Source organism: Salmo salar, chromosome ssa16, assembly GCF_905237065.1.
Source record: "Salmo salar chromosome ssa16, Ssal_v3.1, whole genome shotgun sequence".
In the NCBI taxonomy this organism is placed as follows: domain Eukaryota; kingdom Metazoa; phylum Chordata; class Actinopteri; order Salmoniformes; family Salmonidae; genus Salmo; species Salmo salar.
This window is the reverse complement of record NC_059457.1, coordinates 1,021,536-1,039,241: the sequence shown is the minus strand read 5'-3', so window position 1 is coordinate 1,039,241 and position 17,706 is coordinate 1,021,536. Positions and strand designations below refer to the sequence as shown.

General features: G+C 41.8%; 1 protein-coding gene across 2 annotated transcripts in view; it reads left to right on the top strand.

Annotated features, from left to right (window-relative positions):
• The window catches only part of LOC106573022 (reelin), a 318,605-nt gene extending 301,781 nt beyond the window's left edge, over window positions 1-16,824 (top strand). For both annotated transcript variants that reach the window (XM_045696831.1, XM_045696832.1), the window contains exons 64-68: window positions 2,814-3,033; window positions 9,174-9,371; window positions 11,560-11,658; window positions 13,681-13,686; window positions 15,355-16,824. In XM_045696831.1, the coding sequence (XP_045552787.1) occupies window positions 2,814-3,033; window positions 9,174-9,371; window positions 11,560-11,658; window positions 13,681-13,686; window positions 15,355-15,454 (623 nt within the window). In that variant the 3' untranslated portion in view covers window positions 15,455-16,824. The remainder of the gene's footprint in view (window positions 1-2,813; window positions 3,034-9,173; window positions 9,372-11,559; window positions 11,659-13,680; window positions 13,687-15,354) is intronic.
• Window positions 16,825-17,706: the final 882 nt, after the last annotated feature.

Below are 17,706 nucleotides of genomic sequence, written 5' to 3'. Positions count from 1 at the left end.
CTCTAGTTCAAAGGTCAGCATTGTGCGCGTGAAAAAAACAGTGCTCCTGGAGAGTAAGCTAGCGGGCGCAGCGAAGATGGTAGCTGAATGCAGTTTCTTGCCCCAAAAACATGGCAGAAAAAAGGAAGGAAACTTATCACTTTCACAACGATTGGGAGGAGGAATTATTTTTTACGACTGTGAAAGAAACCTGCGTGTATCTCATTTGCGGGGTGACTGTGGCGACGGCAAAGCGGCACAATGTGGAGAGACACTTCACTACGTGTCACAAAAGCTACCATGCTAACTACCCACCGGGAAGTGCACTACAGGCAGAAAAAGCCCGTGAGCTAAAGGCAGCTTTGGGTAAGCAACAGTCTTTTTTCACGAGGACGGCAAAAAACTCACAAAAACCAACCGAAGCCTCGTTTAGAGCTACACATTTTCTGATCAAGAAGAAGGCATTTTCAGACGGAGAAGTTGTCAAAGAAGCAATGATGATAATTGCTAACACTGTACTTAAAGACGAGAAAAATGGAACCGATCGAATCTCCACTCTCTCCGACGTCCAACTGGGTGCATCTACGATGGTTAGACGAGTGTCAGCTATGTCTGGTAACTTGGCCGATGAGCTGGACCGGGATCTGGCGAAGTGCAGCTGGTTTAGCACCAGTGCGACGAGTCCGTGGACAGCAGCAGTGTATAGCGCAGCTGTTAGTTTTTATCCGAATGGTGTTTGAAGATTTCTCCACAAGAGAAGAACTCCTGGCACTACTGCCCTTAAAGACAACTACAAGGGGAGTTGACATTTATAACACGGTGAAGGAGTTTTTCGTGCAGAAAAAGGTACCATTGGAAAAGCTGGTAGCGGTGACTACAGACGGGGTTCCTGCTATGATCGGCCGACAGACAGGTTTCATCGCTCACTGTAAAAGTGACCCAGACTTCCCAAAATTTCTGCATTACCACTGCATCATTCACTAGCAGGCGTTATGTGCAAAAGTGATCGGCTTTGAGCACGTGATGACTCCCGTTGTAAAAATCATAAACAACATCCGCTCCAAAGCAAAACAGCACAGGATTTTCAAGGTGCTATTGGAGGAGATGTCAGCTGAATATGGTGACCTGCTGCTACACACAGAAATCCGATGGCTCAGCAGAGGACGAGTTTTACTTCGTTTTTGTCTCTTTTGGGTGAAATCAAAGAGTTCAAGCAGTCCAAAGGCGAAGACGTCTCACTGCAAGAGGACACAGAGTGGACACTTGACCTTGCATTTTTGACGGACATTACTGGGAAACTAAACGACTTGAACTGCAAGCTGCAAGGCAAAGGTATGACTGTTGTTGATCTGATAAGTGCTTTAAATGCATTTAAAGCCAAGATGAACATTTTCTCTGGATTTACAGAAAAAAAGGTGCTGCACTTTCCCTCTGTGCAGTCGGTGCTGAAAGACAATGCTTCTGCATCTGAGACATTTGACAAAGTTGCAGAAAAGTACTGTGAAGTCATAAACAGACTTGGGCAAGAGTTTGAGAATAGGTTTGTGACCTTCATCAGCTTGAGCCATGTGTGTCGTTCATTTCCAATCCTTTCATGAATGTGGACACAACATTCTTTGCTGAGCAACTAAGTGCAACGTTCAACTTGGATGCTGGACAGGTGGAGATTGAAATCATAACATTGCAAAATGACCTCCACCTCAAAGCCTACCAGGCTGCAACAAACTTTTGGTGCCTTGTTGACACAGAGACGTACAGTGGAGTATGCACAGCAGCTATGAAGGTTGCTAGCCTGTTTGGTTCAACCAATCTCTGTGAATCAGCGTTTTCTGACATGAACTTCATCAAGAACAAACACAGAACACGCCTCACTGATGCACATCTGAAAGACTCACTCACAATTGCAGTGTCAAGTTACACACCAGATTACAATACACTGGTGAACAGCATGCAATGCCAGTCTTCCCACTAACAAAGAAACAGATACCAGATGTTGTCAGTGGCAACATGGCAGTGCCATTGCGAAGTTGAATTAAAATATTGAAGAATTGTGTTCAATTTAAAAGTGTGTTAAAAAATGCAGCAGATTTGGTCATTAGTTAAAAATGTGACAAGATTTATTTAAAAATAAGTTGATTTTTCTAACATTACATAATTGATAACTTTTTGAAACAGTTCATGATTTGTTAAAAGGGTTTGTCAATGGCTAGTGAAAATGTGACATTTTTCCTATGAAATGTAGTGATGTAAGTGATCATCTGAAAATTTAACAATTACTGAGATTAAAGTGCTGAATATTGATATCTGTTTCCCACCTTATTGTCATTGTTGATAATTATTGTGAGAAATTATTAACGTGATCAGTGTCTTCACATACATGAGTATCATTGATCATTATTAATAACGTATAACTAAAGGCAAACTGAGCAAATTTGTTATTTCAGAAGAGTGTATCAAACTGGTAGCCCTTCGTATGACTCAGTACCCATGAAGTAGCTCTGTTTCAAAAAGGTTGGTAACCCCTGCACTAACCGTAGGGGCCAGTACAATGTTCCCTTTAATAAGTAAGACTGACAGCTAGCATTCATCTTGGTTAAACTTTATTCTTTATGCATTCAAATGTTAGGAGTGTTCCAACTGTCACTCATCTAAAATGTAGCGTCACACAGTTGGGGTCAATTCCATTTCAATTCAGTCAATTATCGAAGTAAACTGAAATTCCAAATCCTCATTGCTTTTCAATCAAATATCTAAATATATTCTTTAATGGACCCCAACTCTGCAGCACCACAATCTAAATAAACCACCCTTTCTTTCTCTCCTCCCTCTCCCAGGTGATGACTGCTCCCTGTCCGGCAGTGACCTACCCAGCTCCATAAAGGATAACTTTGAGTCAGGCAGCATGTCAGAGGAGAGCTGGCAACTCATCCAGGGTGGCGGGGTGGGAAGTGGGTGTGGTCAGCTCTCTCCCCACGCCCACGGTGACTCGCTCTACTTCAACGGCTGTAAAATGAGGCAAGCTGTCACCAAGCCACTCGACCTGACACGAGCCAGGTAGGGCTGGACAATGGATTGTACTGTGCTGTACTAGCCTAATCTTGCCAACTACTAAAGGGACAGTGAGAGATGCTCATTATACAGTACAATGTTATCATGTTAGGGCTAGGGGGCAGTATTGACACGGCTGGATAAAAAACATACCCGATTTAATCTGGTTACCACTCCTACCCAGTAACTAGAATATGCATATATTTATTACATATGGATAGAAAACACCCTAACGTTTCTAAAACTGTTTGAATGGTGTCTGTGAGTATAACAGAACTCAAATGGCAGGTCAAAACCTGAGAGATTCCTTTACAGGAAGTGGCCTGTCTGACCATTTCTTGAACTTCTTTTCCATCTCTATCTTTTACTAAGGATCTCTGCTCTAACGTGACACTTCCCACGTCTTCCATAGGCGCTCAGAGCCCGGGAAAAAACAGAATGTCGTCATTCCAGCCCCAGGCTGAAACACATTATCGCCTTTCTCAAGTGGCCGATCAAGGGACTCTGGGCTTATGCGCATGACCCGACCGCCCCCGCCTTTGTGATTTTTTTCCTCTGTTTGCCGAAAAGGAGATTCCCTGTCGGAATATTATCGCTTTTCTACGAGAAAAATGGCGTAAAAATTGATTTTAAACAGCGGTTGACATGCTTCGAAGTACGGTAATGGAATATTTAGAATTTTATTGTCACGAATTGCGCCATGCGCGCGACACTTCTTTACCATTTCGGATAGTGTCTGGAACGCATACGAACAAAACGCCGCTATTCGGATATAACGATGGATTATTTTGGACCAAACCAACATTTGTTATTGAAGTAGCAGTCCTGGGTGTGCATTCTGACGAAGACAACAAAAGGTAATCAAACTTTTATAATAGTAAATATGATTATGGTGAGTGCTAAACTTGCCGGCTGTCTAAATAGCGAGCCCGTGATGCCTGGGCTATGTACTTAGAATATTGCAAAATGTGCTTTCACCAAAAAGCTATTTTAAAATCGGACATATCGAGTGCATAGAGGAGGTCTGTATCTATAATTCTTAAAATAATTGTTATGCTTTTTGTGAACGTTTATCGTGAGTAATTTAGTAAAATGTTAGCGAATTCCCCGGAAGTTTGCGGGGGTATGCTAGTTCTGAACGTCACATGCTAATGTAAAAAGCTGGTTTTTGATATAAATATGAACTTGATTGAACAAAACATGCATGTATTGTATAACATAATGTCCTAGGGTTGTCATCTGATGAAGATCATCAAAGGTGAGTGCTGCATTTAGCTGTCTTCTGGGTTTTGGTGACATTATATGCTGGCTTGAAAAATGGGTGTCTGATTATTTCTGGCTTGGTACTCTGCTGACATAATCTAATGTTTTTCTTTCGTTGTAAAGCCTTTTTGAAATCGGACAGTGTGGTTAGATTAACGAGAGTCTTGTCTTTATATAGCTGTAAAATAGTCATATGTTTGAGAAATTGAAGTAATAGGATTTTTAAGGTTTTGAAAATCGCGCCACAGGCTGCAAGTGGCTGTTACGTAAACCCTAGCCCATAGAGGTTATACTGCACAGTAGCTGTAAAACGAGGAATACCAAGCCTCTGGAACTCACATGAGACAAGTACTGAACAGGGGCGTCATGCACCCCAAAAAGGGGGCACAAAGTACGTGAGGATGGCTGGGCGGTGGAGAATTTAGTATTTTTCAAACACCTGAAGCAGCTTTTTCCTGCAATCTAGAGCCAAAATCATTATGCTTCATTCTATGTCAAAAAATGTATTTTTCTGCATGTCTAAGCACACCTCTTGAACTGTCTGTATCCAGCTGACGGTTTTTACTTTTTTTTGTTATTGCTTGCTTTTCTAAAGTCTAACCAACCTTGCCAGCAGGCACGCCATTTAACCTCTCTAGGGGGTGTGGGACGCTACCGTCCCACCTGGTCAACATCCAGTAAAATTGCCTAGCGCCAAATTCAAAACCAGAAATACTCATTATAAAAATTCATAAAACAAACAAGTGTTATACATTGTGCCAGTGGAATCGCGTGGCGCGAAATACAAATACCTCAAAAAATGCTGTAACTTCAATTTCTCAAACATATGACTATTTTACACCATTTTAAATACAAGACTCTCGTTAATCTAACCACACTGTCCGATTTCAAAAAGGCTTTACAACGAAAACAAAACATTAGATTATGTCAGCAGAGTACCCACCCAGAAATAATCAGACACCCATTTTTCAAGCTAGCATATAATGTCACATAAACCCAAACCACAGCTAAATGCAGCACTAACCTTTGATGATCTTCATCAGATGACACCCCTAGGACATTATGTTATACAATACATGCATGTTTTGTTCAATCAAGTTCATATTTATATCAAAAACCAGCTTTTTACATTAGCATGTGACTAGCATTCCCACCGAACACTTCCGGTGAATTTACTAAATTACTCACGATAAACGTTCACAAAAAACATAACAATTATTTTAAGAATTATAGATACAGAACTCCTCTATGCACTCGCTATGTCCGATTTTAAAATGTCTTTTCGGTGAAAGCACATTTTGCAATATTCTCAGTAGATAGCCCGGCATCACAGGGCTAGCTATTTAGACACCCAGCAAGTTTAGCACTCACCAAACTCAGATTTACTATAAGAAAAATGTTATTACCTTTGCTGTTCTTCGTCAGAATGCACTCCCAGGACTTCTACTTCAATAACAAATGTTGAATTGGTCCCAAATAATCCATAGTTATATCCAAATAGCAGCGTTTTTTTTCGTGCGTTCAAGACACTATCCGAATGGTAAAGAAGGGTGACAAGCACAACGCATTTCGTGACAAAAAAATTCTAAATATTTCATTACCGTACTTCGAAGCATGTCAACCGCTGTTTAGAATCAATTTTTATGCCATTTTTCTCGTAAAAAAAGCGATAACATTCCGACCGGGAGTGGTGGTTTTCGTTCAAAGAGAGAAAATAAAAACATCTCGTGCCCTTGTGCACGAGCCCCAGTCTGATGGTCCTCTAACAGGCCACTATCAAAACGCGCTAATGTGTTTCAGCCAGGGGCTGCCTCGATATCATTCAGCTTTTTCCCGGGTTCTGAGAGCCTATGGGAGCCGTAGGAAGTGTCACGTTACAGCAAAGATCCTCAGTCTTCAATAAAAAGAGCCAAGATGAACAAGAACTTGTCAGACAGGCCACTTCCTGTAAGGAATCTTCTCAGGTTTTTGCCTGCCATATGAGTTCTGTTATACTCACAGACACCATTCAAACAGTTTTAGAAACTTTAGGGTGTTTTCTATCCAAAGCCAATAATGATATGCATATTCTAGTTACTGGACAGGAGTAGTAACCAGATTAACCTCTATGGGCTAGGCGGGACGAATTCGTCCCACCTACGTAACAGCCACTTGAAGCCTGTGGCGCGATTTTCAAAACCTTAAAAATCCTATTACTTCAATTTCTCAAACATATGACTATTTTACAGCTATTTAAAGACAAGACTCTCGTTAATCTAACCACACTGTCCGATTTCAAAAAGGCTTTACAACGAAAGCAAAACATTAGATTATGTCAGCAGAGTACCAAGCCAGAAATAATCAGACACCCATTTTTCAAGCTAGCATATAATGTCACAAAAACCCAGAAGACAGCTAAATGCAACACTAACCTTTGATGATCTTCATCAGATGACAACCCTAGGACATTATGTTATACAATACATGCATGTTTTGTTCAATCAAGTTCATATTTATATCAAAAAACAGCTTTTTACATTAGCATGTGACGTTCAGAACTAGCATACCCCCCGCAAATTTCCGGGGAATTCGCTAACATTTTACTCAATTACTCACGATAAACGTTCACAAAAAGCATAACAATTATTTTAAGAATTATAGATACAGACCTCCTCTATGCACTCGATATGTCCGATTTTAAAATAGCTTTTTGGTGAAAGCACATTTTGCAATATTCTAAGTACATAGCCCAGGCATCACGGGCTAGCTATTTAGACACCCGGCAAGTTTAACACTCACCATAATCATATTTACTATTATAAAAGTTTGATTACCTTTTGTTGTCTTCGTCAGAATGCACTCCCAGGACTGCTACTTCAATAACAAATGTTGGTTTGGTCCAAAATAATCCATCGTTATATCCGAATAGCGGCGTTTTGTTCGATGCGTTCCAGACACTATCCGAAATGGTAAAGAAGGGTCGTGCGCATGGCGCAATTCGTGACAAAAAAATTCTAAATATTCCATTACCGTACTTTCGAAGCATGTCAACCGCTGTTTAAAATCAATTTTTATGCAATTTTTCTCGTAGAAAAGCGATAATATTCCGACCGGGAATCTCCTTTTCGGCAAACAGAGGAAAAAAATCACAAAGACGGGGCGGTCAGGTCACGCGCCTAAGCCCAGAGTCCCTTGATCGGCCACTTGAGAAAGGCGATAATGTGTTTCAGCCTAGGGCTGGGATGACGACATTCAGGTTTTTCCCGGGCTCTGAGCGCCTATGGACGACGTAGGAAGTGTCACGTTAGAGCAGAGATCCTTAGTAAAAGATAGAGATGGCAAAGAAGTTCCAGAAATGGTCAGACAGGCCACTTCCTGTAAAGGAATCTCTCAGGTTTTGACCTGCCATTTGAGTTCTGTTATACTCACAGACACCATTCAAACAGTTTTAGAAACTTTAGGGTGTTTTCTATCCATATGTAATAAGTATATGCATATTCTAGTTACTGGGTAGGAGTGGTAACCAGATTAAATCGGGTACGTTTTTTATCCAGCCGTGTCAATACTGCCCCCTAGCCCTAACAGGTTAAATCGGGTACGTTTTTTATCCGGCCGTGTAAATACTGCCCCCTATCCCCAACAGGTTAATCCAACCACGGTGTCAGATTTCAAAAAGGCTTTACGGCGAAACCATAACATGCGATTATCTGAGAACAGCGCCCAGCAGACAAATCATTACAAATAGTTACCAGCCAAGTAGAGGAGTTACACAAGTCAGAAATAGTGATAAAATGAATCTCTTACCTTTGATGATCTTCATATGGTTGCATTCACAAGACTCCCATTTACTCAATAAATGTTTGTTTTGTTCGATAAATCCCTCTTTGATCCTAAAACCTCTGTTTTGTTTGTGCATTTTGTTCAGTAATCCACAGGCTCAAAAGCAGTCACAACAGACAGACAAAAAATCCAAAAAGTATCAGTAAAATTTGTAGAAACATGTCAAACGATGTTTATAATCAATTCTCAGGTTGTTTTTAGTCATAATAATCAATAACATTTCAACCGGACAATAGCTTCATCAATATAAAAGGAAAACAAGTAAGGCGTGCTCTCGGTCACGCGCATGAAAAACCTCTGGGACACTGCAGTGTCCACTCGTTCAAAGTGATCTTACTCCCGCATTTTTCAGAATACAAGCCTGAAACTATTTCTAAAGACTGTTAACATCTAGTGGAAGCCATAGGAAGTCCAATTTGAGTCCTAAGTCAATGGATACTGGAATGGCATTCAATAGAAAACTACAAACATAAAAAATCCCACTTCCTGGATGGACTTTTCTTAGGTTTTTGCCTGCCATATCAGTTCTGTTATACTCACAGGCATTATTTTAACAGTTTTGGAAACTTCAGAGTGTTTTCTATCCAAATCTAATTATATACATATCCTAGCTTCTGGGCCTGAGTAGCAGGCAGTTTATTTTGGGCACGCTTTTCATCCGGAGGTGAAAATAGTGCCCCCTACCCTAGTGAGGCTAAGACAGTTAGAAAAGCTAGCTACTCTTGATTGATAGCCTGAAATGTCTTCTTGGTAGATGGTTCGGAGATTGGGGACGTATCTGGGCTAGCTAAAGCCAACTTCATAAAATTGCTGTGGCTAGTAGTATTACAGATTTTTTTAAACGTACAGCACAAATCTGTGGTGGCACGTGCCCCCTATGGCATGAAGCCTATTCTAGCTCGTCCTAGCCTAGCATAGCCCAGCCTAGCTAATCCTAGCCAAGGCCAATGAGAGGTCAATATACAGCAGGACTAAGATGGAAAACTTGGAGCCTAAATTTGGTAGGACAAAAATACCAAGGCAATCTTACAATTTTTTTCTCTCTCGCCCTCCCCCACCCACAGTAAGATCATGTTCGTCCTGCAGATAGGTAGTGTGTCCCAGACAGACAGTTGTAACACAGCCCTGGACCAGCCTGACACAGTGGACAGAGCTGTGCTGCTACAGTACACTGTCAATAATGGAGTTAGCTGGCACGTGATCGCCCAGCACCAGCCCAAAGACTTCATCAAGGCCCAGAGAGTGTCCTACAACATCCCACTGTGAGTGAACCTATACATACAGAGATGTTTTTCCTTCCAATAAAGGTTTATTTAATTTAGATTAATACTGACACACAGCTCTTTCTCAGTTCATCCTTCTGTGATTCCTTACGTTCTCGCCCCAATATATCCAATATTAATGTTCTAGACACGTTTCATTGGAACATTTCACGAACATTCCTGTGTCTAGTTTTCTGAGGGTTAGGACAAAATTCCATCTACGTCCCATCAAACATACAATTTATTAATGTTCTAGACATATTTCGTGGGAACGTTGCAGTGTATCAGTTGTCAGGAAGTCACCTGATGGTCCCAAAGAAATGTTCTCATTGCACATCACGCCTTGTTACTGTTGGCTCTGATTAATGAACCACTGATCCATACACAGCTCTTGCTCTGTTGGCAAAGTTAGGAACACACAGTAATTATACAGTAATTATTATTCATCATGTCCTCACTTGTGATTTGAACTCACAATCTCTTGGTTCACTGCATTCCAATATTTCTACTACGACACAATGTCTGTGTCAGTTATCAGTTAATCTGACTACTCTCACATCATTGATTTGATTTACTCATTTCAGCAAGTACTTTCTGTATAGTGCTCTAATGTTGCTGAGGCATTTTACCCTGTTCTAATGTTACTCCTGAATCTCTATGATCCATAAAATAGTTTTTATTCTGTGTACTTTTAACAAAGCACGTTTTTTGTCCATTAAAATAACATCAAATTGATCAGAAATACAGTGTAGACATTGTTAATGTTGTAAATGACTTTTGTAGCTGTAAACGGCAGATTATTTATGGAATATCTACATAGGCGTACGGAGGCCCATTATCAGCAACCATCACTCCTGTGTTCCAATGGCACGTTGTGTTAGCTAATCCAAGTTTATCATTTTAAAAGGCTAATTGATCATTAGAAAACCCTTTTGCAATTATGTTAGCACAGCTGAAAACTGTTGTTCTGATTAAAGAAGCAATACAACTGTCCTTCTTTAGACTAGTTGAGTATCTGGAGCATCAGCATTTGTGGGTTCGATTTCTTCAGAAATTCGTCAGTCTTTTCTTGTTCTGAGAAATGAAGGCTAATCCATGCGAGAAATTGCCAAGAAACTGAAGATCTCGTACAACGCTGTGTACTACTCCCTTCACAGAACAGTGCAAACTGGCTCTAACCAGAATAGAAAGAGGTGTGAGGCCCCGGTGCACAACTAAGCAAGAAGACAAGTACATTAGAGTGTCTAGTTTGAGAAACAGATGCCTCACAAATCTTCAACTGGCAGCTTCATTAAATAGTACTCGCAAAACACCAGTCTCAACATCAACAGTGAAGAGGCGACTCCAGGATGCTGACCTTCTAGGCAGAGTTCTTCTGTCCAGTGTCTGTGTTCTTTTTCCCATCTTAATCTTTTCTTATTATTGGCCAGTCTGAGATATGGCTTTTTCTTTGCAACTCTGCCTAGAAGGTTAGCATTCCGGAGTCGCCTCTTCACTGTTGACGTTGAGACTGATAAACTTGGATTAGCTAACACAACATTTCTCCCATTCTTCTCTGCAGATCCTTCTCTGCAGGTCTCTCGATCCTGACTAGTCTCCCAGTCACTGAAGATTGATGAGGAAAACATTTAATTGAATCCATTTTAGAATAAGGCTGTAACGTAACAAAATGTGGAAAACGGGAAGGAGTCTGAATACTTTCCTAATACTCTGTATAATGATGAAAAAAGAAAACTGGACACAGGAATGTTCTTGCAACGCTCCCATGAAATGTGTCTAAAACATTCATATATTTTGAGAAGATGGTAACTATGTTCTGTGTATGTTTGGTGGGACGTTGATGGAATATTCTCCTACCCCTTAGAAAACTGGACACAGGAATGTTCTTGCAAAGTTACAATAAAACGTGTCTAGAGCATTACTATTGAATATTCTGAGAACATGGTAACCACGATCTGGGTAAGCTCTGTTTGACATTAAGGGAATGGTCTCTTGGAAACAGTTATTGCACGTCACTGGAACATTCCTATGAAAACATTAGATATGACCTAATAATGCTTAAGGGAACGTTCATTAAACTTGTGGGAACATTTGTTTTAAGCTAGGTAGAGAGGACATGAGTGTTCAAAAAAAAATGATTGAGAAAGACCCACACCTATTCTTAATCTCTGACCTCTAACTTTCACAGAGAGGCGAGAGTTAAAGGGGTGGAGCTGCGGTGGTGGCAGCCGCGTCACGACGGTGTGGGACATGACCAGTGGGCGCTGGACCATGTGGAAGTAGTTCTGTGAGTATCTCCAACCATCCTAGTAACCCCTGGTTCCTCATTCCCCAAACAATCCCCCAGGCTGTTATCCAAACCGCCCTGTTTTTAGGCTCAATCTGCCAGTCTGTTGTGTTCCTAATGTTTTGTACACTCAGTGTAATTCATATGATATGTTACGAATTACAATTCAAACAAACGTTATACATTACAATTTGTACAATATGTCACGAATTTGCAAAATGTATGACATGTTATGAATTCCCGTTTTTGTGGCTAACGTTAGCTAGGTGGTTAGGTGGCTAAAGCTAAGTCTAGGCGTTAAGGTTAGTGTTAAGGTTGGGAGTTAGGTTAAAATGTGAAGGTTAGGGTTAGAGGAAGGGTTAGCTAACATGCTAAGTAGTTGCAAAGTATCTCAAATGTAGTAAGTAGTTGCTGATTAGCTAAAATTGTCCATGATGAGATTTGAACACGCAACCTTCGGGTTGCTAGACATTCATGTTATATGGCTACCCATCCACCCTGACCAACCACCCTACGTTCATTTTTGCCATAAGTAGCCTTCTGTCTCACGTAACCATAACAAACGTAACACATTGAGTGTTTGTCACGTCCTGACCTGACCACGTCCTCTTATTTTCTATGTTAGAGTAGGTCAGGGCATGACTGGGGGTTTGTCTAGTTATTATTTTCTATGTGGGGTTCTAGTTTAGTTTTTCTATGTTTGGTTGATTTGTATGATTCCCAATTAGAGGCAGCTGGTAATCGTTGTCTCTAATTGGGGATCATACTTAAGTAGCTTGTTTTTCACTTGGGGGTTATGGGATATTGTTTATGTGTAGTTGCATTGTAGTCACGGTTCATTTATTCTTTATTTGTTTTGTATTTTTCTAACTTTGTAATAAATTATGTGGAACGCTACTCACGCTGCGCCTTGGTTCGATCATTATTATGACAAACGTGACAGTGTTGGATTTGCTTTTGCTATGTTACGTCTAGCCTATGAGACCAGGCTGCATAAGATGCTATTGAATGTCATTAAGTGGCCAATGCATTGTAAATGTTTCACATAAGTGACAGAATGTGTATGTATAGGCTTGATGTCCACCATGTTGTTCACTAAGTTGGTCCTGTCAGTGCTGGTGTCATCAGTTGGCAAACAACAAATACCCAATATAGTACAAATATTCACTGTTTAGGTTTATATGATATCTGTCTTACGTCACGGCAAAGCACACACATACAGTACACAATACACACAGTCCTTACATGAGCTGTCCCTGGTTTCGTTTGGCCTCGACCTGCACTCCTCCACTCCCACTCTCCCACTCCCATTGCTGGTTTTCAACATTCAACAACAGTGTCTGCTGAACAGAATAACTGTACGTGATCCTCACACTTCTCTCTTTTATTTCTGTGTCTCTGTTCCACCACCACTCCTCACACTCCTCTCCTCCTTTTCAATTGTTTCAATCGTCATCCCGTGCCTCTCCTCCCTGGCCTTACAATCACTAACATGTGTGACCATATTCCTCCTTTTCCTCCACCTACCTCCTCCCCTTCCAACGCTTCTTCCTCTGCCTGCGCTTATGCTATTCTGCTACCTCATGTCTTATCATTGCTCCATCTCCTCCTTCCTCTTCCTTCCAATATCAATTTTTTCCCTATTACTCCCTCTCTCGTTCTCTCTGGTGTATAATGGACGGATTGGTCCTCTCTTTCACTCCTCCATTTCCATCTGTTATTGTCTATCGCTCTCTCTTTCTCTCTACATCCTTGGTCTCTTTTGCTTCTCTCACTCCCCTATTCCTTTTCTTCTCTCTTGCTCTACCTCTCTCTGGATACTTCCTGCTCCCTCTTTCTTTCTCTACCCCCCTACCCCCTCTCTCCCTCCTCCCTGGCTCCCTTCGCCTCCCCAGGCGGCCGGGGTTCCTGCCCCCCCAGAACTTTCTGCGAGCCTGCAGCACCCCCCTCCACCCCCTCCTCCCCTCTCACGCTCTAACCTCTGCTCTCTTCTGTATTCTGCTCCCTGTGGCATTGCTGTAGAGTCAGGTAAGTCTTCCGCCTCTCCCCTCCTGTGACACCCCCTCACCCTTCAGCTACACCCCTGACCCCCTTTTCTGTCAGCATCTCCTTCACCTGAATCCCCCCACCCCACCTCCACAGAGGCACAGGACACCCACTATCATAAACCAGGTGCAGGCTCTTTTCAAGGCCCATCCATGACACACAGACAGAGCTATAGTTCAGACAATACAGATAAATAATTTGAGGAAGCAGGTCTCTCAAAATGTAAAATATATAGCTTTTCTGAAGATCTCAATTGGTCTGCTTCATGTTTATGTGTATTTGTGTGATATAATGCATCACTATATCAATGTCTGTTGCGCACTTGCAGCCATTGTGTTTTAAGTATGGCTTTGGTTTAATGTGGTTACATGTGTGCAGATCCTAGACACGTAGCACACTCTGAGGATGACACTGCCACACAAGTTAAACAGTTCAGGCACTGTAATATGGGTAACACACTTACCTCTTCATTCTAACCTGAACATCTAACATCATTATATTAATTAAACCCAACACACACTAGAATATAGAGCATAATGGCATAACTTCAGATTGTCAGACACCACTAAGGACCTAAAACTCATCAGCCCTGATCATCATCATCAGAGTAACCTCCTCCATCCAAGTCCTTGCATGACTTTTTAAATCCACCGTTGCAAAGCTCCCCCCCACCTCCATGGCTGCCGGTCCATGGACCACAACCTTCTCTGAATTTGGAGCTCCCGCCATACTGTCCTTCGCTTTTGTTAATGAGAAAAAAAGAGAAAAAACAGAAGCGGCCAGACAGACATCCCATTTTAGTTAGCAAAGCACCCCACCACGCCCTCGACCCCATCCCAGTTTCTGCCACCCTCCGACCTTCAACCACACCCCTCCACCACACACCTCCCGACCCCCCCAGCTTTGCAGAGGCCACTGGATGCACTCCAGGCATACTGGCACCTCCCGCTGGACAGATGATGCAATGACAGGCTAAGCAATCACAGCTTCTTTTTGCGTCTAATTACCTTCTCTTTCAATGTATCTCCTCCCTCCCTCAATCCCCTGCACCTTTATTACTTTGATTTGTTTTTCCAAGTGATATGATGGCTGTTACTCTACGAACTCTGACCTCAAACACTCTCCTTCCTTAGATCCTTATAACCATGGTCAGAGTTAGAAAACCCAGAACCCGACCACATCTGTAGATAATGTCTGTGACCATGTCTGTAGCTCTCTAGCTAGTCTTGTGTCCTGTAGTTCTGTTGTTCAATGTCTTGTCCTGTTGACCTGTCTGCTTATGATACTGCCATTGAGAATGTGTCAATACATACAATATTGTTCACCTATAAGATGATGGTCACATACACATTTCAATATTCAGTAAGTAATGCACATCTTAAAGAAACAGTCCACCTTTCGCTAAATCGAATATCATTTTTGAGTGTTTGAGGTTATGGGTGAAACCCAACTGAAAATGCCAGCATGGATCTAGAAGTGTGTGAGCTTGCATATGAGAGTGTATGTGTGTACATGTAAGAGGGTGTCTGCATGAGTGAGTGTGTGGATACTGTTAATACCACTTCCTGGTCACTAATGGTCTCCCTCCTCTCTTCCTCTCTTCTTCCCACTCTCTTTCTCCTCTCTCTCACTGTCTTTGTCTCCCTACAGCACTCGTAAACAAAACTATATGATGAACTTTGCCAGACAGACCGGCCTACGCCACTACTACAGCCGAAAGAGGCGGGCACTGCTACAACATCGTGCCTAACCTCTGAGAAGAGGATTCGTCCTACGACCTGCCAATCACACATATGACCTACCAACCAACCACATTCCTTTCTCCTGATGACATATCACCCTGTTGAGTCCCACCCACCAGCCAATGGATTCCAGTCAGCCTTGGACCACACTCCCTCCCTCTCCAACCTTCCAATCCCCACTCTGCCAGACATGGGCCCATCCCATCAGTGTACGCTGTAACCAGTCAGAAGCCTTCCCCACCCCCATATGATGGGAAGGAAGGAGACGTGACGGAGCAACAAAGGCAACCATTTTGTTGACTTTTCATGAACTTTCGGGTTTCTAGTTGTTTTCTAATCGTTGCTGTACATGGTTATTATGATATGATGATTCCCTGTTCCAGTTGCGATACGATGATGATGATGATACCTCCTGGCTTTCCCCGTCACCCCATCCTACCCACCTCCTAGTCCTACTACTACCACACTGTGAAGTTATTCCGAGAAATCAGTAATGACCAGGGAGCATAGAGTTGGATAGAGAGCACACTGTCACAGAATTGATAATGGCAAAGATAGGGAGTGAGCCCCCTTTCCAACTCTATGCCAGGGAGCTGGGCTAGCTGGATGCTTCCAAGATCAGCTGAAAATTCACCTGCTTCGCGCCAGTACCTGAGGAAGATGATGATGATGACGATCATAACAGTGATAAGGATGCTAAAAAAAGTACTGTGTTCTTGCTGTTCTGTTCAGTGTGTCTGTGTTCTTTTTGTGATGGTTTGACTGTTGTGCTCCGTTCATTCGTTTTTTACTAATTCATATTGTGCTATTTTTGATTGGATTAGTTTTTTCTCGTTTCCGTCTTTTCAGAGGCAGACGGAAGAAAGGAAGGAACACATCGCAAAAGGGGGAATAAAAGACAAATAGAAAAAAAAGAAAACAAATTTAAGACTGAACAATGATTTTTTTATTTTATTATTTTTATATATGTTGGTTCCCGAAAATACAGATATTTATGGTAAGCGGTTCTCCACGTAACCTATTTAAAGATGCACTGTGCGTGAAATCTGTATGTTATTTTCTAGTGTTAAGTTATTAGGCAGTCATCCAGCCTCTCTCAAGGCTATTGTGCTGCAACATCCCCCCCTCCTCTCCTCCCCCATTCTCTTGTGCTGTTACCCGCATCTCTCTCTTTCTCTCTGCTAAATTCTGTTCCCTGGAGATGAGGCTCCATCAGTGTTGTTTCTTGAAGTCTAATGTGTAATGTGGACCCTCTCCCAGCCCTATCTCTCAGTGTAACTCCAGTATAGCAGTCTCCTGTACATACAGTATATGTATATCCACTATGGGGAGACCCAGCAGCCTTATAAAAGGGAAATAAAGAACTGTCCAAACCTCAGATAGCTGCTTGGTACAGTATGTGTGTGTGAGTGTGTTTATAGATTTATAAAACAACGTTTTACCCACATAACGTCAAAAGGAGACACCACTACGGGTACCGAATGAACTGCAGCACTGTGTCAGGTGCTAAAGTAATTATGGTTCCCACTAGTTACCACAGCCACAAAGTCAAATTGGCTATATCATAAAAAGTCAACAGCAACTATAGTCACAGCAGGTGTAGCTCATGGTGTAGATCAGGGTTAAAAAATGTTTACTGTTGGACATGGGTTCTCAGATCCTCAAAAGGTTCTACAGCCACCTTAAAAATTGTCAAAGACCCCAGCCGCCCTAGTCATAGACTTCTAAACAGCTTCTACCCCTAAGCCATAAGACTCCTGAACATCTAATCAAATGGCTACCCAGCCTATTTGCATTGCCCCCTCCCTCTTTTACACCGCTGCTACTCTCTGTTGTTATCATCTATGCATAGTCACTTTAATAACTCTACCTACATGTACATATTACCTCAACTAACCGGTGCCCCTGCTCATTGACTTTGTACCAGTACCCCTGTGTATATAGTCTCGCTATTGTTATTTTACTGCTGCTCTTTAATGTCATGTTACTTTTATGTTCTTATTCTTAATTGTACTGCGTTGTTGGTTAGGTGCTCGTAAGTATGCACTTCACTGTAAAGTCTGCACCTGTTGTATTCGGCGCATGTGACTAATGTCACAGGCCGGCTCATAGCCTGTGGCAAAAATGAGAGGACATCAACAACTGGTATAGGCCAATTCCAAAACGTTCTTTATTATAAAACAAAACTATTAACAAAGAAAAAGGAATGAGGTGTGGAAATGTCATAATGTAAGGTGTAGGTAAGGTGCATGGATGCGTG